This window comes from Drosophila pseudoobscura, chromosome 4 (assembly GCF_009870125.1).
Source record: "Drosophila pseudoobscura strain MV-25-SWS-2005 chromosome 4, UCI_Dpse_MV25, whole genome shotgun sequence".
Lineage (NCBI taxonomy): Eukaryota > Metazoa > Arthropoda > Insecta > Diptera > Drosophilidae > Drosophila > Drosophila pseudoobscura.
In genome coordinates, this window is record NC_046681.1 from 19,379,763 (window position 1) to 19,405,831 (window position 26,069).

A 26,069-nucleotide genomic window follows, 5' to 3' on the forward strand; every position below is an offset into this window, starting at 1 on the left:
TAAATTATGCAAAAGTCCAAAGGGGGAGAGGGAGAGGGGCAAGCCTCTGGCTTTGATTTCGAGTGTTTTTCGGTTTCGAAACTGATAGACAGAAAATCGGCTTTGCCTTGGAATTGGCGATGGTTTATCTCTGATGGCATTACGAAGGATTCTCCAAGGAGGAGGCAACAGCACAGCCTTGGCAGCGGCAGTGGAGGTATGTATTTGTTTCCTTCCTTCCTTTGAATCACGATCATCGAGTGCAGCAGCAATGGGAATACCATGGGTATTCTCCAGGCTCCAGGCAAACACTTCTGGCCCCCTCCCCAGCCCCAGCCCCTCCCATCAGCCTCCTGGCATTAACGAGTTTACTTTATGCGGGCCCAAAACAAAATTTGGGCTAATAAAATTGTCAATAATGTGACACCCCCCCGCCCCCACCACAGGGCAAAGTTTTCTGGAGAGGAGCTTGTCAATGGGCACATTACTCATACGCAGCGATGACTGGAAATCAACTGCAGCTGACCGAAAATCTGTGTCGCCTTCAGCCGCTGTTCATTTATCATCGCTTTGCCCTGAGAAAGGGGGAGGGGGGGGGACTTGCCACAGCCCACATGGGGCTCTGCATGGGGGCCCGGCCTGGCCAGGAGTTGAGTGAAAACTTTCATGGCTCTGCCCCAGCCCCAGCCCCAACCCCCTTGTGTCGTTGCGTGTAAACTTATAATTTGGCGGCACGGCCAAAGTTTCGCTTAGACTTTCTTGTCGCACAATTTGAGGCGTGTTGCTCGTGCGTCGTGCACCGAGGGGGCGTGTATATATTATTATGATTATCGCTTGCGAAAACATTAATTAGTAGGCCATTGGCGAAACAGCCAAAGCGTTTGGTTAATAACATTAATTAAGCCATTTCGAGTGGCTGTCAATGGAAAGGCATTAGGAAACCTTAATTGAGAGGAAAGTACAAGAACTTTCTCTTAAGAGGTTGAAAGAATTATCAAAATTAAGGCTGGGACTTTCAAGGGGTATCTTTTAGGGGTGAGGGGGGGGGGGGAACATCTCTGCCATTTCCGCTACCAAATGCCACTGACAATGGTAATGGCCAAGAAAAGCGCTGGAAGAGGGGCAAAAGGCAAAACAAGCGAAAGGAAAACTCGATAATGTGGCCAGCAAATAAACAAATCACGCTTTGGGGCGCCCCTCGAGGGTTTTCATGTTTTCAGTTCCGCACAAGTCTGCGTGGAAAATGGACGCCGGCCATCCGCACAGAAAAGTACGTTCCTTGAATTGTTTCTTAGATATAGAGAGTGTCCCTGTGTGTGTGTGTGTGTGTGTGTGTGTGTGTGAGTGTGAGTGGATTGCGTAAAAACTCAATTAAAGAGAGAGTAAAACTCTCGAGTGAAAGTCGGCAATGGGAATGCGTTTTGCAATCAAATGGGAATTCAAATCAATAAAATTGATTGCCGCCGCCACACAAGCAACAAAAGAGAGAGGGAAAGAGAGGGGGAGGGGTGGGTGGAGAGGGGCAGCTGGAGGGTGAAAGTAAAAGCAAAGAAAGAACATTGGTAGGAGGCGAAAGCTTTTCTTTTGGCGAGCTTCGACTTGGACTTTTTTTTGTTGTTGTGCAGGTCAGGAATTTCAGGTCCCTCCCCCCCCCACCCCCCACACGGAGCCCCCACGCGGAACTTGAAATGCGTTTTTAATGTTCAGCCCGAGTCCCCGGTAATGACAAAAAGAGTCAACGCCGTCGTCGCGGATGCCCCCCCCCCAACCGGATGTAATAAAAAACGTACGAAGACGGACATGCAACGGAAGTGCAGCCCCCCTCCCCCATGGTTTTTTGGATGGTTTTTTGTTATTTACGGCCTGTTTGATTGCACAACAATGTGTTTATGTGGAAGGTGACATTTGTAATTGCCCGACGAGCCAACCAAAACACGTGGGACGCCTGGCCCCCGCCATAAATCGCGATTCCTATCTAGAAGGCTGAAGGTCATAGTAATTCTATTTTAGAGTTTGAACTTGGCGCTCGAGGAAGTCTAAAAGCTACGTTTTGCAGGCACTCCCTCCAGCCCCCCTTCACCCCTGCCCCCCTGCCCATAAATTGTACTATTTCGATGACGTTTCGAATCGGTAACGAGACTGAGCAAACACAAAAGTGTTGATCGAGTCCTGGCATGTCCTTGCTGTCGGCACAGAAAATTGAATTCAGCAGAAAAATCTCTCTTTGAGTTGCTCACACGTTTTTATTATTTTGATGGGTCCACCCCACCACCCCACCACGCCACCACCCACCAATCCCCCCCACCCAACCTTCAACGACCTTCTACCGCCCCCTCCCTTCCCTCAGATAGTCTTGTTTTTTGTGGATTTCTCTCTCTGTTTATCTCTCTGTCAAAATTGAAAAGTTCCTTGTGGACGGTGGACTGTGGCGTGTGGCGTGTGGCAAGAGTGTCCATAAAAACACAAGCGAAAATAAGTTTACTATATATTCAGACGATATTTGTGGCATCGTCTGGCATTTTGGGAGCATGTTTTGCGGCACTCGCTGATTTGCATTCAAATATTGTCCGCACGGCGCTGGCAAGGACACGGCTTCCTTGACACACATTTGCCCCACCCCCCTGCCCCCCCTGCCCACAGGAAGTGCCACCAAAACGGTGCTGAAACGGTTTCGGTTTCGCCAACCGGTAAAGAGATTAATTAACCTATTCCGGCTGCCAGTTTGCACATTTCCTCCCCCCTCTCCCCCTCTCCCTCCCACCCTCTCTCTGGCTGTTAATTAGCACGGGAGTTGCCCCTCGGATAGTCCCTCGAACAAAGGCCTGACGTCAGGCCTCCGATTAATCCTCATCACGGTCCAAGAACCGCAACTCCTCTGAAATGTGCCTCTGACAACGTCAGTCAGTCACAAGATGTTGACAGTTGTCAGGCCATGGCTGTGGCTGTGGCTGTGGCAGCCTTTTGTTTTCGCGGCAATCAGACAAGCAAATTGTGCCATGTTCCACGGATTGTCTCACTTGATGAAGAATTATGGACCGAAAGGGGATAATTGTCAGCTGGAAGATGATGGCATGGCACGGGTTTCTAATCAGCGTGTGAGCAGAGCTGTCAAAAGTGACAGCCAGACGTTCGAAAGGAATTCAAAATTGACACTGCCACAAAGGAAGACCTTCTGGACAGCCCTATACTCGTATTTGTTTACTGAATGCTGACAGCTTTTGGTGACCCCGACAAAGACCTGCCACTCCACCTCTAATTAAGAATCTGTAATCAATTTGTGGGAAATATAAGCCACAAGAGAAGGCTTGCAGATTTGCTTTGGTGACCCCGACAAAGGGACAGGGAGGTGGCTGAGGGCGGAGGGCTTTAAACTGTTTTCTCTGCTACTTGCTTTGTTGTTGCCGCCAGCCAGTGTTGCTTGATTGGCGAATGATTAAAATCTATTCATGTATAATGCATTCAATTTGTTGTGGGGGGCTGTGGGGGGCAGGGGATAAGCCCTAGAAGCGAATGAAATGTGCGTGAATCACTTCACAATGGTCGCACGTACGGCTCTCTTCCCCCCTCTCTGTCTCCTTACTCCTCCACGAGACAAACAAGCGATTTGCGTGCCTGAAACGTATCCAATTAATATGGAACCGCACACGTGCTTACATAGTAGTATACTCGTATGTATGTGCATAAATGATTAATGATTCCACCTCCTGCTTCTCCCCTTTCAACCGTGTACTGTCCTGTACTGTCCTGTCTATTGGCAAACGATACGCAAAGGACCGTTTACGTACCCCTCCCCCCACCCGGACAGTCCGGGCAGTCCCGTCCAGTCCAGTCCTTTGCATAATTGAATCACCCTCCATTTCTCTCCATTACTCAGCGCCCATCTCCTTGGCTGTCACTCATTTTGGCCCACAAACCTCAGTCGCAGTCCGAGACCCTTTTTTCCCCTCCTCTTTGGCTATCATTTTTCAATAACAACACTGGCCGAGCCTCAGATTCAATGGAGACAAACCATTTATCTCTTAATACAGAGTCGAGTCGAGTCGAGAAGTCAACTGTGGGGGCGATGGCGAGGGCTCTATGCCTTAAGGATTCAGAGCCACATAAAAGTTGTATTCACAATCGATTAACCCGTTCAGATGTGCGCAGAGGGACCCGTTCTTCCTTTTCAGTTAGCTGCAGGACAGGGCTAATGCAGGTCTCCCCTGCCCTCTGACTCTCCCTCTCTCTGTTTTCTTGAGGATTATGCAAATGCAAATGAATGCACGTTGACTTGAGGCGTCTCCGGGCTGTGGCTGGTGTGCTCCAGTTTCCATTATCTCAGCTGGATAAGTAATTATGCCAGAAATTACAATAAACTTGCATTCGTTGAATCATTTGCATATGGTCCTCTCCTACTACTATTCCACTGGGGGTCCCTGGTCCCTGTCTCCTGGTCATAACGGGCAACCACAACTTGACATTTTGCTTATTGAGAAGGGCGCTGGGTCTCTCTTTCTCTCTCTGTGTGTCTCTTTGTCTCTCGGTGTCTCTCGGTGTCTCTCTCTGTATGACCTGAATAGGCTTTGAGCTAGCTTTAAGCCGTGTGTGTGGGGGTGTGGGGGTCGGATTGGTGCCTGTTTAAATGCGGTTTGCGGTCTATATACGAATACGTGCATACCTGAAGATCTGCCCTCCTTTGAAAGCCCCTTCGGCATCGGCTTTGTGTGGGGGCTTTTCTCTGTGCATGCAACTACAAAAGAGCTGGTGATGCATCGTGCCACATGTCAGAGGACTGTCCAACATTTTAATTATAATTGCCAGGCTCGGCAAAGCCACGTTAAGCCGAAAACAAATGACAAACTCTGATTAAGCTGAACTGAAGGAAATAAAGGACAAAGCACGGCAGGACACCCGACCAAAGAGTGGCAAAGACTATGCAAAGCGGAAGCCGCAACAACCATTTGAGTCCATTAGCTGTTAAGCCAACGACAGGACAGGCCAAACGACACAAAAAAAGAGACAGAGGGACAGAGACCACCGCCGCACATCGTAATAATGTCGTCAGAGTGCGGCTCACCTGTAAACAGAGCAAATGTGCCCCCAAGACCCCCCCCCCCCCCCCCCCCCCCCCCCCCCCCCCCCAGAGCAGTCGGCACCTGCAGAGCCACCCCCCGCCCAGGTCGGGGTTGCCTCCGAGCAAAGGATAACGAACGAGGGTCTGTTGTGCTAGTGAGCAGGTCGGCCATAGCAGGAGGGAATGATATTTTCTACTTTGTTGCCCAAATAGATGTTTATTAGGGGATTATTAAACATAAAGAAGGGATTCCCCTTCCAATAAAAGTTTGGGGGTTTTATGCCCAATATAAACCCAAATAACTGCCGGGTATCTCATTGTCGAGCCACGTCGTCGCTCCTTTTCGTTCGTGGAAAAACTAGGACAAAGTGGGCGCCTCCTCTCCTCCCCGGGGGGGGTGGTGGACTCCACGCTGGTCAGCCCCGCAGATTGTGTTGGTAATAAATAAATGAAACTGTCCCCAAAGTGGCAGTAACGGCGGCAGCAACGAGCGAACCGGAAATGCGAAATTTCAAATGCGAGTGAACGCCGCGCCGTGTTTAATTTTATAATTACATGAGCGTGCCACTTGTGTGTGCCACTTGTGTGTGGCAGCTGTGTGCTGGGTGGTCATTAGGTCGCAATTCTCATTACCTGACAGAAACGTTTTCGGGGCAAAACGGAAGTATGATTTGTGTGTTTCGGTTTTGAGCGGCGGAAACGGAAGTTGTTCGCATGTCGAACCAAAACTGGAGCACCGTCCATGGCTAAAGGATTAAGTCCAGGGTATATGTGTGGTGGGGAGGGGGGGGGGGGTACATATATAAGAACAAGAGTAAACACAGCCACAGATATCGTTTGTGCATTTAATTGTTTGCTTACGTGTGTGCGGGTGTCTGTGTGTGTGTCCGTGTGTCTGTGTTTGTGGCTTCGTTTGTTATGCAAATTGATTGTTAATTGAATACTCGTAAGGCGGAAGAGTGTGGGTAAAGATATATGTATATCCGTAGCAATGTTTGCTTATAATATCCCCTACTTATCGGGATCTACCCCTAAAACGACATCAGAAGTGTAGCCTACTTTTGTGCAGCTATTTTCCCTTTCATTAAAAACCCTCTGGCCACAAAGTCCACACAAAACTTATTGGAAAACTTTCTAATTAGTTGTCCTGCCATCCACCCTCCACCATCTATCATCTATCATCTTTCGTATCTCCGCTGACGCTGCACATTTGTGTTGATTTCAGGTTCACATAAATTAGAATCATATTGCCCCGTGTGTGCTGTGGCTGTGGCAACAGCCAGCGACATTCTGTCAATATGTTGACACAAGAAAAATTTACATATTCCCCACATATGAATGTGGCAAGGGGGTAGGGGCTGTGGCAGGGGCTGGGGCTGGGGCTGGGGCAGGGAAATAATGTGGAGAGGTATTGCCTTGAGGTTATAATAACTCACACATCGATGAGGGGGGGAGGGGGAGGGGGGTCTGGCATTGAGGGAGACGCCTGTCATACCGATGGCAGCAAAAGCTTGAATGATGCATCTATTGGAACACCCTGAAGGGGTAGGGGTTACCGTGGAACCATGGACGACAGAGGTGTATGGAAATTGGCGACTCTGGCACTTTGGAGCCTGCTCCTCCGAGCAGACCCCCAATTAATGCCCTCGTTTCACCTGAGGAGCATTTTCCACCCTCCAATCAGCAGGCACTTTGTGCCACCCTCCTGGCTGTCAAAGGCATTTACCCTCGCAAGGTTGAAGCTCCCCCGGCCTCCCCCCCGGACCCACTTGAGTGAAATTCGATGCGCAGAATAAACGTTATTTAAGCTAATTTTATTGCTGGCATTTGTAAAATGTCAGCCCCGCCTCCGCGCCACCGCCCACGGCGACAGGCCACCCCCCCCCCCAGCCCCCAGTCCGCCCTCTCTGGGCCGCTCTGATAAGAAATAATTTCCTTGGGCTTTGCTTTTGTGGAGCTGTCGTTTGATTTCCATTCTTGTATCTCAGATCCATGTGTTATTGTCATTTCTTACATGGGGGCGACAATGCGGCCAATTTTGGGTGTAGCCAAAGGTCAAGGCTTGACCTTTGACAGCGGGTGGCGTAGGCAGAGGCTTGGTCTGGGGTTGGGGCTCGGTCTTAGGTCCATAAATATTATGACTGCTCGTTGGAGTCGATAATCTCTAGAAAGTTTCAGGCGCTGGCTGGACTTTTAATGAATGTCGGAAAAGCACATAAACAAAATTTCAAGAGCCACGCCCCCGCCCACCAAAAACTCCCACACACACACACACACACGCACACACACTTGGGAGAAAGGCAAGAGCCTCCGGGCTAAAGCCAAAGCGAAATGTGGCCAACTTTGACCTTTTTCGAAAAGTGAAATAAAACAAACAAATTGAAAGCAACACACAAAACAAACCAGGCAGTAGGTGGCGGTAGGGGTGGGGGTGGGGGTGGGGGTTGGGGAGGCGTGAGTGATGGGGCGTGGCCAACATGGCAGAATGAACTAATTCTCGGGCTACCCACAGGAAAAAAAGGGCTCTAAGCAAGGGGGCAGGGCCCAGGCATAAATCAGCGAAAAACCAAAGCATTTTGTCGATACAAAAATGATTGAAGAGGAGTCTAAAAGCTATGGGAAGGGTGGCTGCGGGGAAGGGGGCGAAGCAGGGCAGATATAGTCTCTCGAAGCTTCGGTTTGGACATTCCCTTAGCAGGAAATAAGGGGTATTTATGGAACGGGAATGCTCGGATCCCCCCAATGATATGCAAAACACTGAAGAGGAATGGGTTCAGAGGGTTATTGTCTGGCCGCATGCCATGAGTGCCCAGTAGGAGGAAGCCATCCCCCCTCTTATGTGCGCCCCCCTAACAAAAAGTTATTCAATCTATGAGCTCAGTCGTCTATTTCGGGAACAGGCAGCAAATCTCGACTCTTGACAAAACAAAGCAAATGTTCCGAAAATATTACGCATACGCATACGCAGTGAAGGCGTTTGCATAATTAGCATAAATTTCGGGGAATATTGTAGGCGACACTTGGGCGCACTTAAGTGTTATCTGCGCCACAGCGGGGCTAAGTACAAATATCGATCCAGCGAAGCGAGCGATCAAAATTAACATGAAAATCAAATCAACAAATGGGCGCCGACGGAGGGCGCCGAAAGTCGAAATCGAATAAAAATGTTTGGGCAAACACAACAAAACAGAGAAGGAAGAGGGACAGGGAGTGGGAAGGGACATGGAAGGGACGGGCAGAGGGACAGGGAGAGGGACAGGGAAGGGACATAAAAAACGTGGCTTTTGTCTTAAGAAAGGACTTGGACATGCACTGGCAGAAATCTGAGTGCATGACTAAGTGAGAGCTAGGATCCCTGGAAGGATGCCCCAATTTAATTTCCGTTTTCTCCCTCCCCGCTGGGCAAAGTGCTTCATGTTTTGGTTGTCCCCTCGGGCTAGAGATCCCTCTCGCTTTTTGGTTAGTTTTTGTCGCCCTTCGGGTAAATGCATAAAACTGGAGAGGACAGCATTAGCTGGTGTCTCCAAACAAGAAACTTCCGCATGGTTTACGGCTTTAATCCGGCCATAAAATGGGTAGCCTACCGCAAAGGGACACAGGCACCACCCCCCTCCCCCTGGCCACCTCCTGCGATACTCAGATGCTGCTGCTGCTGCTTCGGCTGATGTCCTTGGGCTCAATGCATTCCAATTGAGATTGAGAAAGAAGCGCAGCGGCATTCAAAGCAATCCAAGCGCATTCCTCGAGGGTCCTTCAGGGCAGGAGTGAGTGCGAAATACACAGGACCAGACCGTTGACGATTGCGTTTTAACTGTCTCATTAGGAATAGTTCAGGCAGTTTTAGAAGCAATTACGGAAAACATCAATGGTCTCCAGACGGACGCCCTGCTATTCTTCTACTATATGGATCCTTGTGCGACGGTGCGTATGCGTTATATTCTCTCATACAGCAGGCAACGAAGCAAAAGGGAAATTACTTTGAATTGCTGGCAAATTGCAATTGAACTCGTGTCGAGGGGAAAGTTCTGTACAAAAAGTTGTTGAACTCCTTCGAGGGTTCGAGGATGTTCTTCGCCCACGGGGCCTGCGATGCTTTAAAGTTTTATGGGGAAAAGCCAATGCAAAAGTGCTGGAAATGATGAATTCTATACTGCTTTGGGTTTGCTGCTGACTAGCGAAACTTTTTGCGTATTTTAATCCACTTTGAATAACATTAATTATCCCCAACAAGCCATTAGTTTAGCCAGGATTCTTAATTACTTTTGGCTTTGATCTCGACCAGAATTTGAATTGCAACACCCCCCCACAAAATCTGTGGCTGCATTGTAAGCCCTTCGCTTCCCCTCCCTTCCCTTCCCTTTGCTGCCAAATAGGTCATAAAGTGCCTGCACCCCATCCCCCACCCGCCAGAGGACTCACCTGTAACCAGGAGAAGGACTATGAAGGAGCTTTGAGCTTTGTTTAGTCGCAAGTGTCGCTGGCTTTTCGCCCGTAATCGGTTTGAGTTTGTCGCTGGACGTTGGACTTAGTTAATTGACATGTTGCAGCTGCAATTTGCACTCGCGAACTGCGAGTATCTCACAGATACCTCCGATGATGGTGATGGGATGCTGATGCTGCTGCTGATGGGAGACTGTTGCTGTGGTCTTGTGGCTGTGTGGCGCTCGGCGATGCTTTCAGATGCGATGCTATAACGCGACTGATACGAGCATAACGGTGAATGCGATTCGGTATTTTCGGCTGGTCTTCCGCTCGGCAGTTGAGTGCTCGGCGCCGAGTATTTGGGCTTCGGCTTTCGGTTGCTCTCTCTTTCCCACTGGAGGGCAAACAACAACAACAACAGCAGCACGCACGAAAGTGAATCAAAATAAATTTCCTTTAATAATTTACTGCATTTGAAATGCTTTTTCCCCAAAAACGAAAACAACACGAGACTGAGAGAGAATTTTGAACAATTTGGTATGGAAAAATGGAATTTTTCGTAGGTCTGTTTCACGAATTTGATTCACTTTGCACTTTTGCTTTCAAACAAAAATCGAATCTAAAATTTAGAACCCAACTTTACCGTTAACTTGACGACGCGCGAGAGAGTCGCGAAAGAGACTGCAAAAGAAGCGGCAGCGCTGAGAGACGTCCACACCGCTGGCTGACTCGAACTGGATTGAAAAGCTGCCCTGCCGTGCCGCCGGATGCTCCTTCAGCGAGCGCCAGAGAGAGGGAGAGCGAGAGAGAGAGGTGGAGTGTATCTATAGGGTTCCATTTCTGTACTTCCATTGACACCCTTTTCCCCATGCTGTCCCATTTGTCTCTCTTTGTCTCTCTCTCGAATTCTGTCTCCAGCTGTTCGTCAATTTCCAGTTGATTCGAGTCTTGTCCGAACAGCAGAAGAATCGGTTTGAGATTTCGCTGTTCTCGGGGCAACTCTCAGCTGTTTTGGTTGTTGTTTTTGGGTTCTCTTCGGCATGGATGCACTTTTTGAACAGTATTTACCCGAAAATAAGACGATATCTGTCCTATTATATTTTTTCGACTTCCTAAGATAGTTTATTTATCAAATTTTGCTTTTAAAGTATATTTTTCTAGAATTTTCTAGCAAAATGTGGGTTTTATAATTTATTTTATATAATATTTATTTTATATAATTTTGTATTATTTTATTTTTATATTTTTATTTTATATTATTTGTATTATATATTGTTATTAATTTATAATATTTTTATTTTGTAATATTTTTATTTTGTATTATTTTAATTTTATATTAATTATATTATATTATATATATGTTTTATATTATATATATTTTAATTAATTCTAATTTTTATTAATTTTATTTTATATTATTTTGTATTTTATATATAATTTCATATATCAGTTGTTTCAATGATCCCCAAATTTTTGTTGGAGTTCTTTCTCGGCTGTTCATCAGTTTTTAGATCATTTTTAATAAAATAAGAAATATCATTATATATTAGCTTGAAAGTATGACGAAATTTCAGGGCTAACAAATCATTCTAATATGCAGGCCCCATATCTTTAAATGTAAAATGTAAGAAATACAAAAATTCCGAAAAAATAATAATTATATTAATGGTTTGTGATATTTTTCAAGATTTTTTTTATTAACTTATCATTTAATTTATTATTTAATTCCTATCCGACTTTCTGTAGCGCTTTCTGTTGCATCCATTTCTTTGTAGCGCTTTGCCTCTTTGGTATACAGTTAGCATCAATGAAAGCGTCTGGCAGGGAGAGCGCCGTACGGCAGCAGCTTTTACTTCCAGTCCCAAAGCTTCCTCGAAGAGAGAGCAGAGCAGCGAGAGCTTTGCCTCCAGCCCAAGCGGCAACTGGGAGCTTTTACTCAACTTACTCAATAGCATTGAAAGTGCGCTGCCTCCTCCCCTCCCCACCCCTGCGCTCTGCTCCCCGCTCTCCGCTCCCTGCACAGCTGCTCGCGTTTCATTGATGCCCGAATATAGGTCAACAATGTGTTCGAGAGGAGCTGCTGTGGGCAGTGGGTACTGCGGGTAGGGGGTGAGTAGGGGTGGGGGTTTGTGGCCCATCGTCATCGGTAGTATCAGTGTCACTTGGCGATGGCTGCACCACCGAATGGTAGCTGAGTGCCGCCGCCACAGACACCTTTTGCTACTCCTGTGCCCACTATCTGCGCTCGACGGAACACGGCAAACATTGTAAATTGTGCGCCTCGCCTCGACGATGATTGCTTGCTGGGGCAGACCTCGAAGCGCTGAACAAATTGCACGACATTGCGCATACGCCATGTTATCAGCGCGGAATTTATGAGGCAACATTCGTATTTCCATTCGCATCTAGCACTCTGTAGGCATGTCCTTTAATTGAATTTTTATGCGCCGCCGGCAAGCAGCGGACAGGCGGCCTGACAGGCGAAGAAAGAGAACGCTTTTCCTTTTCCTTGTGCCCTTTGGGGCACTTTCTTTCTCTTTGTCTTTGTCTTGCTGGGATTTATGACGTCCGAAATTGGGTCAAAAGTTGAGCTCGCCCCAGCTGGCTGGCTGGCTGGCTATTGTCCGTGTTGCTCCTGCTAAGCACATTCGCAGGATAATCCTAATTGCGCTTTTAATGCACAAGCAAGCACCAGCCCCAATCCCCCCCCCTTCCCCTCTAGAAACATCGCTTCTCGCGAGTTCATTGCATTCCGTCAAGGACGGTGGCAGAAGGCTGCTTGTGGCCTGGCAGCAACACGACTCTGCACTCTGCACTCTCCACTCTCCACCCTCCACATTCCTTTGGAATGTTTCATCTAGCACGTGACTGGCCCCCCCGCTATCAACAATTTATTGCAGCCACTTGGAGCAGCTCTCCCTCTCTCTCTCTCTCTCTCGGCGCTGGCTTATCGCCCAACTATTTGTTAAAGCCAAAATAATCTACTGAAAATGATGACGTTGCGGGCGGGCACCAAAGTCAAGGGGAAGGCTAGAACAAACTGGCTTTAAACAAACACAAAAGAGAGCAACAAGGCAGTCGCCTAACTAATAGTTTAAAGCCATCTATGGCTTTGGCTGCACTCGAAGTGGAGTTAATGTTGTTTGCCTTTGCTTTTGTCTGTTCTTTATCGACGTTTGTTGTAGCTCTCGGGCTTCGGCGCCTTCAATTATGATTAAAATGGTTAACAAATTACTTAAAAAGATGACAGGCATTGTCGCTATCGACCGATAGCCAACGCCAGTGGGGCACTGAATGACGAATCACCCAAAACTGTTGGACTTTGCAATTTGTGTGCGGAGGAGAGTGGATAGCAGGTATTTCATCAATTCTCTAAAAAACATCTGTTTATGGGTAATTCTATAAATGAAACTGCGTAATTGGAAACTTGAGGAGTATTTTATATACGACATGGGCTCGGCTCTTGACAAATCGGATTCGATTGATTAATGCGACTGTCCGTACATCACAAATCAAAGTGAGAGACTGCAGGAGTGCGTCATGGCATGGGAACAATGGAATGGAACAGCAAAAAGGGTTCTCTTCGAGAGGTGGAGCTTCCTTCCTTTACATAATCGAGTGATATACGACTTGCACTCGTTTTTGAGCGTTTTCCGGGAATCTTTAAACACAAACTCAAGAGTAGCTCGTGTCTATCGAATCAACCTTTGTCACAGCACAATTCTGGAACAATTTGTTGCTCTGGTATTGCACTACGGTCTCCTAAACTTGCGTTAGACTCATGACCAATCACATGACTCATGAGCGGGATCAGTGCCATGCAGCATTTATAGGCAGATAAGCGGGTATCGGGAGATACATTAGAGCAACGTTAATCGTGACGTAGTATGCATATTGCCAGAGCAGGCAGACAATTTTCCGACCCCGGGGCATCTGTGCGACACCCGCCATATGGCGGAGTCGTTGTGGGGTGGCAGCCGCGATATGGGCTGCCAAAAAGCGTTCAATATTCGTTATCAGCCATCAGATAAGAGGCCCCAACCACCCTGTCAGAGGCCCCATTGAGGGGCCGCATTGAAGAGCGCTCAGAAGTGTGCGAGACTCCGTGCGGAACGGAACAGAACTTGGCCAAGGAGAACGAATAGAACTGAGAAAAGAATCTTTGATCGCCGTGCAAGAAAGTGAAAACGGCTGTGAAAACAGACACCAAAAAAACGTTTGTGGGGCAAACTTTTGCCAATTAAGAATCGTCGTTGTTGTCGGCGCGTGTGTGAAGTGGGGGAGTGTGGAGTGGAGTGGAGTGAAATACGTCGACGAGATGTCCGAGTTTGTGCGGGAACATGTAAGTGAAATTTCCATAGAGACTTCCTGGTTGTCGTGGCACCGAAATAGCCTGTCTTCCAGTCTCCACCCCCCACCCACCCTCCAAAAGTCTTATCAGAAAATTGCTCTGATAACTGATATCACACGACACCGACACCCCCGCCCGCTGCCATCATGGGGCATATTTTAATTTTAAACTTATCAACCAGACGCGACTCCACGACTCCACAGAGCCTACACGTGTGCTAATTGTGTTGTTCCACCTGCGGCTGTACGGGGAATGTACATAATAATACCCAGAGATTATGAGCATAAAGTATTTATGATTAGGTAGCTCAAAACTCAATTGTGTCCGTCACTGCGGCTAGTCATGGGTTGCCATAGTTTGAGCGTGTAAAAACCCTTCACTCCCTGCCATTCGCAGCCAAAGCAAACTTCTTATCGAAATAGCGAAAAGTCAATTAAAGATTATAGAAAAGCAGATACGGGGCAGGTCTTGAGAGCGCTGTAAAAGGCTTTGGCCAGCCCTAAACCACCGAGCCACAACGGGATGTAGTGTCTTCAACGGAATAAACATTATAAATCGCACACATATCTGTCTGTACGACTTTTGTGTCTTCCCGGAATCCCAACACAGCCTACTCTCTGCCTTGTTCCACTACCACTGTGCCTAATTCCATCTAATTCATGGAATGTTTAGTTACTGATTCGGAAAACTAATGACTCACACTTTTTGGGGAGGTGATCTCACCGACACGACACGGCAGACATTTCGATTAGCGAATTCCCGATTGTGGGATCTGTATTTACGATCGTTGGAAGGCACTTAGTGAGACATTAGTCTCGATTTATATGGCAGGTGTTTGCTCATGGCTCATGGCTCATGGCCGGGAATAGGCCTCCGGCAGAGTAATCTAATCTTGGGATGGGTGGGATGGTTCCATAGGCAAGGTCATATCTTCCCGTGTGACCCCTTCGTTTTGGCAATTATCACCTGTTTGGTGCTGCCTTGTCGTGTCGATTCGATGCTCAGATACCGATAAGACCTGCTTTGTATATCGGCATTCCAATGATAAGATAATGACTGCCGACAGCTGCGCATATTTGCCGAAAGTCGGCTACCGTTTGTGTTCTTTTCTTTTATATTTAAATCAGGCCACGATATTCAAGGGGTTTGCAGAGCAAACTCTACTGTGGACATAAAATAATTTCCTCTTCACTGGCCGATATCGTGTTGGGTGTGGCACCAAACTACATAAACGTTTATGAGTGCCATTTTAGGGGGTTACCAAGGGGTAAATCCAGTTCTTTGTTGACTCGATATCGTGTTTTAGAAGTCTCGCTTGAAAAGGGGGGCAAATTCTACGAAAAAGAGCTCAATAATAGTTTAGGAAAACTCATTGATCATCAGAGATCTTTCAAGTAGAAATTTATGGATGGTTTTTGGCTTGTTTTTATTCATGGGAAAACTCTACAAGTTCATTGGTCTTTCGAATATCTCGTTTGTCGTTAGTTTTCAGTTGTATTTTAAGGTCTTTATGGACTGCCCCGTGATTTATGAACTATCGATGTAACACGATAACACAATGCCTGTGGCCTACCAGTTCTTATCGGTTACATTTATGATGTGAAAACTAACCTCAGGGGAATCCCTCAATGTTCTATCGACAGGGCGAGTATGTGTGGGTGAAGCCGCAGAATGCCACCAGCGAGTTTGCAGTGCCTTTCGGGGCCCGGATCGTGCGCACGGAGAAGACCCAGACCCTGGTGTGCGATGATCGCAAGAAGCAGTTCTGGGTGCCAGCCGGGGACGTGCTCAAGGCCATGCACATCACGTCGCAGGAGGATGTGGAGGACATGATCACGCTGGGCGATCTGCAGGAGTACACGATCCTGAGGAACTTGGAGAACCGCTACGCCAAGCAGTTGATATACGTAAGTAATGGGAACCACAAGGGTATCCGAGGCTTTGACTAAACGCCACTCTCCCTTTCAGACTTACACCGGCTCCATGCTGGTGGCCATCAATCCCTATCAGATACTGCCGATCTACACGAATCGGGAGATCCAGCTGTACCGGAACAAGGCCTTGAACGAGCTGCCGCCGCACATCTTCGCCATCAGCGACAACGCGTTCCAGCGGCTGCAGCGGCACAAGGAGAACCAGTGCGTGGTCATCAGCGGCGAGTCGGGGGCGGGCAAGACGGAGAGCACCAAGCTGATCCTGCAGTACCTGGCCGCGATCAGCGGCAAGCACTCGTGGATCGAGCAGCAGATCATCGAGGCCAATCCGATAATGGAGGCCTTCGGCAATGCCAAGACCGTGCGGAACGACAACTCCTCGCGCTTCGGGAAGTACATCGAGATCCGGTTCACGCCCGAGGGCGCCATCCAGGGGGCCCGCATCCAGCAGTACCTGCTCGAGAAATCGCGCATCGTCTTCCAGAGCCGGGAGGAGCGCAACTACCACATCTTCTACTGCATGCTGGCGGGGCTCACGCCGCCGGAGCGGCAGCGTCTCATGCTGCAGGAGCAGTCCCCCAGCCAGTACCACTACCTCTCGCAGGGCGGGTGCTTCACCCTGCCCGGCAGGGGCGACGCCAAGGACTTTGCCGACATCCGGGCGGCCATGAAGGTGCTCTCCTTCAAGCCGGAGGAGATGTGGAGCATACTCTGCCTGCTGGCGGCCATCCTGCACCTGGGCAACCTGCGCTTCAAGGCCACCGAGGTGGCCAACCAGGAGGCGGCCGAGGTGCAAGACGACGAGACCCTCAAGAGGGTGGCCAAGCTGCTGGGCATACCGGTGGCTCCGTTGAACCTGGCCCTGACCCAGCGCACAATATTCGTCCATGGCGAGCACGTGACCACCAGCCTGTCCAAGGAGTCGGCCCTGGAGGGACGCGACGCCTTCGTGAAGTCCCTGTACGACGGCATCTTCGTGCGGATCGTGCGGCGCATCAATGAGACGATCAACAAGCAGCCGGACCGGCCGATGAACAGCATCGGGGTCCTGGACATCTTTGGGTTCGAGAACTTTGACAACAACAGCTTCGAGCAGCTGTGCATCAACTATGCCAACGAGAATCTACAGCAGTTCTTTGTGGGGCACATCTTCAAGGTGAGTCTGGCATAGGATCCCTCGATCTACGAAGGGAGCTTGGCTTCTTCGCACTCAAATGAGGGTCTCTCTCTCTCTTGGGCTCTCTTTTCGGGTCTTACAGCCCACTTCGTACGTCTCTCTCTCGTCAAACACAGCGTCAAAGCGCTCTCTGTAGTGCTGAGCACCCGAGAGAGAGTAAGCGGACCACCTCTTATCTCTCAATGCATGTATGGCTCTCTCGCAGCAACAGCAAGACCCGTTCTCTATCGTGGGGACTCTCTCTCTCAGCAAATACAAAACAAAGCGAAGCAAACGGGTCTCAACATGCATGTCTGTTCATGTTCAGGGCTGGCACGTGCTTCTACATATATTCGACTAAAGGACTATCTTAAGATATTCTTCGGAATACCTATTCGCATCGTAACCCTCAGATGCTCTACCTCTAGCTCTCCCCCTCTCAACAATCTTTCAATTCCTTTCGTTAGATGGAACAAGATGAATACCAGAACGAGCACATCAACTGGCAGCACATCGAATTCCAGGACAATCAACAAATACTCGACCTCATTGGCATGAAACCGATGAACCTCATGTCCCTGATCGATGAGGAATCAAAGTTCCCCAAGGGCACGGACAGCACCCTGCTGGAGAAGCTCCATGTCCAGCATGGCAATCGCTCGATTTATGTGAAAGGCAAGACCACACAGACCTCGCTGTTTGGCATCCGCCACTATGCGGGCGTCGTCATGTACAATCCGCTGGGCTTTCTCGAAAAGAATCGCGACTCGTTCAGCGGTGACCTGAGGGCGCTGGTTCAGCGCTCGGCGAACAAGTATCTGGTGGATATCTTCCCCCACGAAATGCCCATGGACACGGCCAAGAAACAGCCGACGCTGTGCGTGAAGTTCAGGAACTCCCTGGACATGCTGATGAGGACCCTCGCACAGGCGCATCCCTACTTCATAAGGTGCATCAAGCCGAACGAATACAAGGAGCCAAAGGTGAGTAGCGTGAAGAAAACCAAAGGACTCTCAGTTCTTGACCCTCTGTAATCTCTTGTAGAACTTTGACAAGGAGCTCTGTGTGCGACAGCTACGCTACTCGGGCATGATGGAGACGGCGCGCATCCGACGCGCAGGATATCCCATACGCACCGCCTACCGCGCCTTCGTGGAGCGCTATCGATTGCTGGTGCCGCCCACGGGACCCCTGGAGAAGTGCGACTGTCGCCAGGTGGCGCAACAGATCTGCTTGGCCACACTGCCCGCCGACTCGGACCGCCAGTTCGGCAAGACCAAGCTCTTCCTGCGGGACGAGGATGATGCCAGCCTGGAGGTGCAGCGCTCGCAGCTGATGCTCAAGTCGATTGTGGCCATACAGCGAGGGTTCCGGCGCGTGCTCTTCCGGCGATATCTGCAGAGATACCGCCAGGCCATCGTCACCGTGCAGCGGCATTGGCGGGGTCGCCTCCAGCGTCGTAAGTACCAGATCATGCGCCAGGGCTTCCACCGGTTGGGCGCCTGCGTAGCTTCCCAGCAGCTGACCACGAAATTCACGATGGTAAGATGCCGCACCATCAAGCTGCAGGCCCTCTCGCGGGGCTACCTCACCCGCAAGGACTTCCAGTCGAAGCTGGCGGCCCGCAGACAGCAGCAGAAGGACGAGCAGCAGAAGATGGTGCGCCTGAAGGAGGAGCAAGAACTGCAGCGGCTCAAGCAGCAGCAGGAGCAAAAGGCACAGAAGGAGCTAGAGCAGCTGCGTCTCAACGAGGAACAGGAGGCGCAGCGTCTCAAGGCCGAGGAGGAGCAGCGGCTCAAGGCCGCGGAGGAGCAGCGGCTCAAGGACGAGGCAGCCACCCGCAATGCCCTGGCCATGGCCGCTCTGCAGCAGCCCAAGCGCACAAAGTCCCTCAAGCAGGAGGCACCCAAGGCGCCCACCCAGCAGGCGCGCATGTCCCTGCCGCCGCCACCGACCACTCTGATCGTCGCTGCTCCTGTGGCCACGCGTCCCGCCAGTCAGACCGCCGCCAAGACCACGAACGGCATTGCCCCCATACCGGAGAGCCCGCAGGGCTACAACGACGTGGAGTCCTCCAAGCAGATGGTGGACGATGTGTTCGGCTTCCTCAACGACGAGCCCGATGTGAGTGGTCCCCTGGGGCCGAATGTCAAGGCGAAGTCTCTGATGTTCGAGCGGGAGCTGCGCCTGCGCAAAGACGTGCCCACGAAGCTCCTGTCCCGGCCCGTCAACTACTACGAGGCGGCGCCGCGGAAGATCGTCAACCAGACCCGCCTCTAGTAGGGACGCTCGGCCGGGACAGAGGGGCCCTGAACAAACTAGACCTAGCTGTAGATGATATTACTCCCAAGGCTGGACGACGACTCCTTGGCTGCCAGGGTCGTCTTCCAGCCTTGCGACTCGCCTTCATTGGGACTCCATTTGGCTGCCTACTTTTTTATGTACAAATCTATTAAATGCAGCTTGTATATTCCATATAATATATACTAACGTACACGAGTGTATATTGTATTTGTAGAATGAGAAAAAGCTGTGTTTGTGATCGCTTTTTGTTACAGTTTCCTCAATCGATGAATGTATATATCGTAGTATCTGTATAACCATAATATTTATTATACTCTGTAAATAAAACCCATTGCTGGTGATATCTAAGGAATCTAGAGATAAATGTTTCGTTTTCTCGTCTGCTCTGCGTTGGTTGTGGTTTGCTTTCCATTCGCCCCCAATCTTTGGCTTATTGTATATCGTCCCCGTCAACTCCAGTGAGTGTCCCCATAATAACCCACCCTCTGGGATCGCATGTCACCATTATATTCAAATACCATGTACCTATGACTAATTTGGTTATATATTTATTTCATTTGCCTAGACTTTAGGAATAGATTATCTCTATACAGATACGACATTCATTTCTTTATTTTTTCAATTGGTTTTCTAAAGATTAGAGCTTTTTAGAGTTCTTAAAATATTCCTATGCCATAGATACCGATCTAAAGGCTCTTATTAAAGCGGAAATTATTTCTTTTTATTGTATTTACATCATAAAAGCTGGACTCATTAAAAAATAGATTAGCCAGAAGGTTATTTACAACCCCCAAGCCATAGGCCAAGCCATAGAGGGTTCCCTCTAAAATTTACAGCCGTATTTCCTATCGCTGTGGAATTTCATACAATTTTTGTATAAAAATAGTTGAGGAATTTCCCCTGGAAACACTTTATAGCATATACCAAAAAATTCCAAGAATGTCCTAGAACTTTGGATTATATTTAATAGAATTTTACTCGGGAAATATCTTCCTTCAGGCCAGAATATTCCCCAGTAACCTTTACCATTTCCACTTTAAAATAAAACAACCACAAAGCACAACAACATCCACAACAGAAACAAAAAAAAACAGAGTTTATTAGGCAGATTTCGAAGAGGTTCCCAGAAGTCGGAGATCCACACCGGGTCGTCTTTAGTCAGCAACTGAATTTGGAGCCAAAGGAAAATGGATGTGGAGCGTGGTCAATGGCGGGCGACAGGCCGCTATCAGTGGGGCGGCAGAAGTTTAAAACAAATACCCAAAATGATAAATGAAATAAAACCCCGATCGTAAATAATCGGCCGCAGAGTCCTTATCGCGAGGGCATATCTTCGGGTGCAGCATGCCCCGTATATTTATAAAAGCTTACGCCTAAAGCACCTCTCGATAAGTGGCACTCAGATTACAGCTGTCGAAATAATTAATACCTCTGAAATATAAACTGAATTGAATGTCTAAGAGTATAAGAGAACACCACTTGAGGGCTCCACAGAGAGAGGGAGAGGGATCTAAATAGTTGAACGAGTCGCAAAGAGTTTACCCTGGAAGTCACTAACAAAAACCTTCTTTATTTGCAGGCTGCTCGGAAGAGGCTCCAGGCCATTGCCTCTGGCGACACCATACGCCTGCCCAAGCCGGTGGCCAAGAACATAGACACCTCGGACTTCAGCTATCTGAAATATGCCTCCACGTACTTCTGCGGTGGCGCCACGGCACAGCATGAAAGGAAGCCCCTGAAGCAGGCCCTGCTGAAGCATGAACTGCCTTTGGATGAAATGGCCTCAAAGGTGAGTCCTTTCTAAGTATAACTCAAACAGAGATTCAAAGACTTATCCCCTTCTTAGGCCATTTGGTTGACGATTCTGCGATTCATGGGCGATATCCCAGAGGTATCCCCATCGTCGCCCATTCTCCCCTTGGACGATGCCAATATCATGAGTGATTTGTCGCGGCTCTTGAGCGCATTTGGTTCTTCAAAGCCCCGACTATTTGTGCGTCAGGCCCTCAAGCGTCCCTCCAAGCTGCAGGGCAGTAGCCAGAGGGAGGCCGAGATGTTCTACCAGCACTGGCTGAATGCCTCCAGCAGCCATCTGGATAAGCTGCACTTCATCATTGGACATGGCATCCTGAAGGATAACCTAAGGTAAGGCTTGGCAGTAAGGAGCGTATCAGTATTAACCTTTCAACTCCTGCCAGAGATGAAATTCTTGCTCAGATCTGCAAGCAGCTGTACTTGAATCCCAGTCGCACTTCCTATTCCCGGGGCTGGCTGCTCCTGTCCCTCTGCCTGAGCTGCTTTCCGCCAAGCACGGACTTTGAGCCGCATCTCCGGAGCTTCATGAAGCAGGGAACCGCCCAGCTCCAGGCCGCACCCTCGCTGCAGCGTCTGGAGCGGACTCTGATGAATGGCGCCCGCTGCCAGCCGCCGTCGCTGCTAGAGCTGCAGGCCATCCGCGGACGCCAGCCCCTGAAGCTGGACATTCACCTGATGGACGGAGAGACGCGTCGACTGCAGGTGGATGCCGCCAGCACGGCCAGGGAGGCCGTGCAGCAGCTGTGCCAAGGCCTGGGACTCAGCGACTGCTTTGGCTTTGGATTGCTGATGTCGCTGCACGGCAGACTCATGCCACTCGGCGCTGGACGAGAGCACGTGCTGGACGCAATTTCGGTGTGCGAGCAGCGCCAGCTGGATGCCCCCTGGAAGCTGTACCTGCGTAAGGAGATGTTCGCCACGTGGCATGATCCCGCGGTGGATCCCAAGGCCACGCATCTGATCTACAAGCAGATCATGAACGGCCTCAAGTGCGGAGAGTATCGCTGTCGCTCCGAGAAGGACATTGCCATGGTCTGTGCCTTGGCCTGCTTCATTGAGCACGGCCCGGGCGCCATCGGAAGCCTGCAGACCACCGAGATCACGGCCTTCGTCCCCAGTGATCTCCTGGCCCCGGGCGAGCGTGCCGTGCAGAACTGGAGCCGCCTCATTGCAGCCACCTACGAGCGCAGTTCGTATGTCAGGCAGGAGCAGGAGGCAGAGCAGATGGCGGCCAGCCAGCAGAGGGCCAAGGAGGACATCTGTTTGTTTGCCCATCTCTCGTGGCCCATGCGACACTCGCGGCTGTTCGAGGTGCTCCGCAAGGAGGGCCCAAAGCTGCAGAGCGACGAGCTGATGCTGGCCATCAATGCCACAGGGCTCTTCCTGATCGACGAAACGGAGCAGGTGCTGGCCTCCTGCAGCTTTGCCGAGCTGCTAAAGGTGCACGCGGAGTCCAACGAGGAGCTGCACGTCCGCACCGTGCAGCAAGTGAACTTTGTGCTGCAGTGCAGCGCCGCCGAGGACGCCAGCGAGGTCATCAACTATATGCTGGACAATCTCCGGCAGCGGTCCAGCTTCGGCGTGGCCCTCGATCACTCCCAGGAGTTGGACGACGAAGATTTCCTCACTCTCTCGCCCGGGGATCTCGTCCAGTTCGATTCGGGTGTCACCGGGGCCCAACTTATGGCCGGCAATGCCCAGCAGTGCTGGCGTGGCTGTGTCAAGGGTCAGTGGGGTCAGTTCGCCGCCGGCAATGTCCGTGTCCTGGCCACACTCACGGAGCCCACCGCCAAGCTGCAGGAGATCTTCCGCGAAGGCCGATTCGATGAGGAGGCGCCCAAGCCGGTTCCTCGCAAAGCTGTTCTACGCCGTCGTCAGCACAATATTTCTCAGCTGGCTGAGATGCAGTTTAGGGAGGCCATAGAGTAAGTTCTTCGGAAAGTCGGCAATGGAAGGAAGATAATCCAGGTTTTACTTTTCCTCAGATCTGACAAGGGTCCTCTCTCGAAGTATTCGCCGGAACCGCTCAAGGCCCCACTACTCAAGGCGCTGGGATCGAAGCCGCAGCTGTTTCAACAGGCCTTGGTCATCTACCATCACATACTGAAGGTAGTAGGGCTATTCCGGAGTAATGTTCCAAACTAAATTTCAATATTTTCCCGCTAGTACATGGGTGATATAGCCAGGAGCAATCTGCCCGTCAACACGGACCTCATCTTCCAGCCGGCTCTGCAGCATCCGCTGCTGTGCGATGAGCTCTACTGCCAGCTGATGAAGCAGCTGAGCGACAATCCCTCCACGGAGGGCGAGAAGCGGGGCTGGGACCTGCTCTATCTGGCCACGGGTCTGATGGCGCCCAGTGTCCTGATCATGCGGGAGCTGCTCATCCTGCTGCGCATGCGCGCCGACTCGCTGGCGGATGCCTGTCTGAAGCGCCTGAAGCGCTCCGTGCAGCACGGCCAGCGGAAGCAGGCGCCGCATCTGATCGAGGTGGAGGGCATCCAGCAGCGGTGCATGCACATCTACCACAAGATCTACTTCCCAGACGACACGGTGGAGGCCTTCGAGATTGAGTCGCATACGCGCGGGGCAGAGCTGATCACGGAGATCGCCCACCGACTGGAGCTGAAGACCGCCGTGGGCTACAGCATCTTCCTGAAGACCGGCGACAAGGTGTACGCCATGCCGGAGGCGGACTTTGTGTTCGATTTCATCAGCCAACTGCTGTACTGGCTGCGCCAGCAGAAGACCATTCGCTCCGCCTGCGACGGCCACTACCAGCTGCACTTCATGCGGAAGCTCTGGCTGAACAACCAGCCGGGCGAGGATCCGAATGGGGATGTGATCTTCAGCTATCCCCAGGAGCTGCACAAGTATCTCAAGGGCTACTACCCCATAGACTGCGAGCAGGCCTCGCAGCTGGCGGGACTCGTCTACAGTGCGGATCAGGAGGTCAGTCTCCAGAGACTGCCGGAAGTGCTGCCCCGCCTGGTGCCCGAGGATCTGATACCCCTGCAGACGGTGGCCGACTGGCGCCAGCAGATACTCCCACGAATCCACCACGAGCAGTTGACCGAAGACCAGGCCAAGCTTCTGTTCCTGCAGGCACTCTCCCAGCAGCAGTGCTTCGGCTCCACCTTCTTTGTGGTGAAGCAGCAGAATGACGAGACCCTGCCCGAGTGCCTTCTGATCGCCATCAACAGCTCCGGCTTCCACCTGCTGGATGCCCAGACGAAGCAAACCCTCCGAAGCTTCGAGTACTCGCAGCTGGGGATGTGGAGCTCGGGGAAGAACCACTTCCACATACGCTTCGGCAACATGATCGGAGCCTCGAAGCTGCTGTGCAGCACCACCCAGGGCTACAAAATGGACGATCTACTGGCCTCCTACGTGAGGTACTTTACTGATCAGGATCAGGGGTAGTCCCATACAATACACATTGCTTATATATATCCCAGTTCCTTGGTCTTGTCAATGAGAGCCAGCATGCCGGCCATCAGCTCCTCGCAGTTGGGGATAATCTGCACGGGGGGCAGAATGAAGCCATAGCGTCCCTGGTCGCGGTACTCGATGGTGAACGCAACCTTCTTGTCCAGCTCATTGAACACCCAGTCCACGGAGGTGCCCGTGGCCACATCTACAAAGAGAAACATTCGATTATCTAAGGACTTATTTAAGGACCCTTCATTGTGGTGTGAACTTACAAAGGACATCGGCTGTGGAGCCATAGCGGTAGACAGTGCCGTAGGGCAGGTCTTCGATGGCGGTGGCAAAGGCCTCGCCAATCTCCAGGAGATCCGCGTAGTTGTCTGGAAATTCTGCGGCAGTGTGTCCATAGGGAGAGAGCAGATACTGGCCATAGGAGTGGAAGGATATGTACACGCTGAACTGGTCCTTTATCTGGGTAAGGTACTCCACCAAAGCCTTCGCCTCTGGCTCGGAGCCAGGCTCGTCTCCGGCAAAGGTCTCGCTGCAGGGATTCGAAGAGGCGCCATTGTTCTCCAGCCAGTGGGAGTCAAAGTTTCGGTTGGCATCGGCTCCAATGCATTCATTTGTGGCATGCGGCTGACGGGTCTTCCTCCACATGCGATTCTAAGAGTGGAGAAGAAATTGGTTTACAACAGAAGAAAGTAGAAGAAAGTTTACGGCACCTTCGCGTGGGAGTACTCGAAGCCATCCACATTGAACACGGGCACAATGTGCCAGTCGTAGCTTTCAGCCAGATTCCGAACTGCCGGCTCCTCGGAGGTGAGCAGCTGATTGATGAACCACGTGGCGCTGGCGGATGTAATCCACTCCCTGGCATGGATATTGGACTCGATGAAGATGCCCGGATTGCCCGCCTTGTGGGAGATCTTAATGCCGCGAATGGTGCGTCCCTCGTAGGACTGGCCCACGATGAACTCCTCGGTCACCGTGGGATACGCGGCCAGTACACTGTCCAGCCAGGCCTCGATCTCGGACAGCTCGTAGTATTTAGTCCAGCCAAAGGTGCCACTATCTGCGGCGGCAGTGACTTGCTCTCCATCGATAAGCCTAAGTGGGGGAATGGGATCGTAATGTTTAATGGCCTCTCATAAACCCCGCATAATTGTTGGCTAATCGGCCACGTCCATCGGCCATCCACTCTTATCGATTGCGTACTTACTCTTGAACATTCTCAATCATCTGCTCGCTGCTGATGTCGTTGACTTTTAATAGTTCCTGGAAGTGCTTCAGCTCCTCGGGACTAACCATGATGTGCACTTCCTTGGTATGCTCATCATATTCCTTCCAGATGTCGTACTACAAAAAGGATAAGTCTCCTTGGTAATCCTCAGTTTCAATTCCAAATGAAAGCCTGTCTCACCTTATTGGAGATCTCACCAATCTTCTCGATCAAAGCCAATTGGATCCTGTTCCGAATCGTCAGCTTGTATACCCCGTAGTTATCAAACCGCTGTTTGGGGGTATCCTTGAGGGTCCCAGCACTAGCCAGGACCACCAGCGTGGCGGCACACAACCAAAGCAGACGCATATTGACCATTAACTGACTTTCTGGCGAACCCATCAGCC

General features: G+C 50.4%; 3 protein-coding genes across 6 annotated transcripts in view; 1 reads left to right on the plus strand and 2 right to left on the minus strand.

The window, feature by feature from the left end:
- Slob (Slowpoke binding protein) overlaps positions 1-10,205 on the minus strand; it is a 34,467-nt gene extending 24,262 nt beyond the window's left edge. For both annotated transcript variants that reach the window (XM_015180345.2, XM_015180346.2), the window contains exons 1-2: positions 10,098-10,205; positions 9,452-9,848 (exon numbers count right to left, since the gene is read on the minus strand). The gene's annotated coding sequence lies outside the window, so the exon portion shown is untranslated. The remainder of the gene's footprint in view (positions 1-9,451; positions 9,849-10,097) is intronic.
- Myo28B1 (Myosin 28B1) lies at positions 80-24,471 on the plus strand. 3 transcript variants are annotated; one of them, XM_033380787.1, is made up of 10 exons: positions 80-196; positions 15,449-15,712; positions 15,774-16,895; positions 17,363-17,878; positions 17,940-19,019; positions 20,779-20,988; positions 21,046-21,344; positions 21,398-22,939; positions 23,000-23,123; positions 23,181-24,471. In XM_033380787.1, exons 1-10 carry the CDS (start codon positions 134-136, stop codon positions 24,435-24,437), a joined length of 6,477 nt encoding a protein of 2,158 aa, XP_033236678.1. In that variant the 5' UTR covers positions 80-133; the 3' UTR covers positions 24,438-24,471. The 3 variants fall into 3 exon arrangements, with proteins under 3 accessions (XP_033236678.1, XP_001356458.4, XP_015035826.2); XM_001356422.4 differs by lacking the exon at positions 80-196 and adding an exon at positions 1,208-1,249; XM_015180340.2 differs by lacking the exon at positions 80-196 and adding an exon at positions 13,505-13,796.
- On the minus strand, positions 24,389-26,058 carry LOC4817147 (zinc carboxypeptidase). Its single transcript, XM_001356424.4, has 5 exons — positions 25,864-26,058; positions 25,663-25,799; positions 25,166-25,550; positions 24,719-25,106; positions 24,389-24,651 (listed from the first exon to the last, which is right to left on the minus strand). Exons 1-5 carry the CDS (start codon positions 26,038-26,040, stop codon positions 24,458-24,460), a joined length of 1,281 nt encoding a protein of 426 aa, XP_001356460.3. The 5' UTR covers positions 26,041-26,058; the 3' UTR covers positions 24,389-24,457.
- Positions 26,059-26,069: the final 11 nt, after the last annotated feature.

What these genes read in the sequence shown, in the direction of transcription:
- Myo28B1 (XM_033380787.1), top strand. Translation starts at nt 134, where the DNA reads ATGGCATTACGAAGGATTCTCCAAGGAGGAGGCAACAGCACAGCCTTG. An exon ending in ACGCCAAGCAGTTGATATAC is followed by an intron (nt 15,713 to 15,773) that starts GTAAGTAATGGG and finishes TCTCCCTTTCAG; the next exon opens with ACTTACACCGGCTCCATGCT. An exon ending in ATCCTGAAGGATAACCTAAG is followed by an intron (nt 21,345 to 21,397) that starts GTAAGGCTTGGC and finishes AACTCCTGCCAG; the next exon opens with AGATGAAATTCTTGCTCAGA.
- LOC4817147 (XM_001356424.4), bottom strand. Translation starts at nt 26,040, where the DNA reads ATGGTCAATATGCGTCTGCTTTGGTTGTGTGCCGCCACGCTGGTGGTC. An exon ending in ATGATTGAGAATGTTCAAGA is followed by an intron (nt 25,551 to 25,662) that starts GTAAGTACGCAA and finishes TCCCCCACTTAG; the next exon opens with GCTTATCGATGGAGAGCAAG. An exon ending in CTCCACAGCCGATGTCCTTT is followed by an intron (nt 24,652 to 24,718) that starts GTAAGTTCACAC and finishes TTCTCTTTGTAG; the next exon opens with ATGTGGCCACGGGCACCTCC.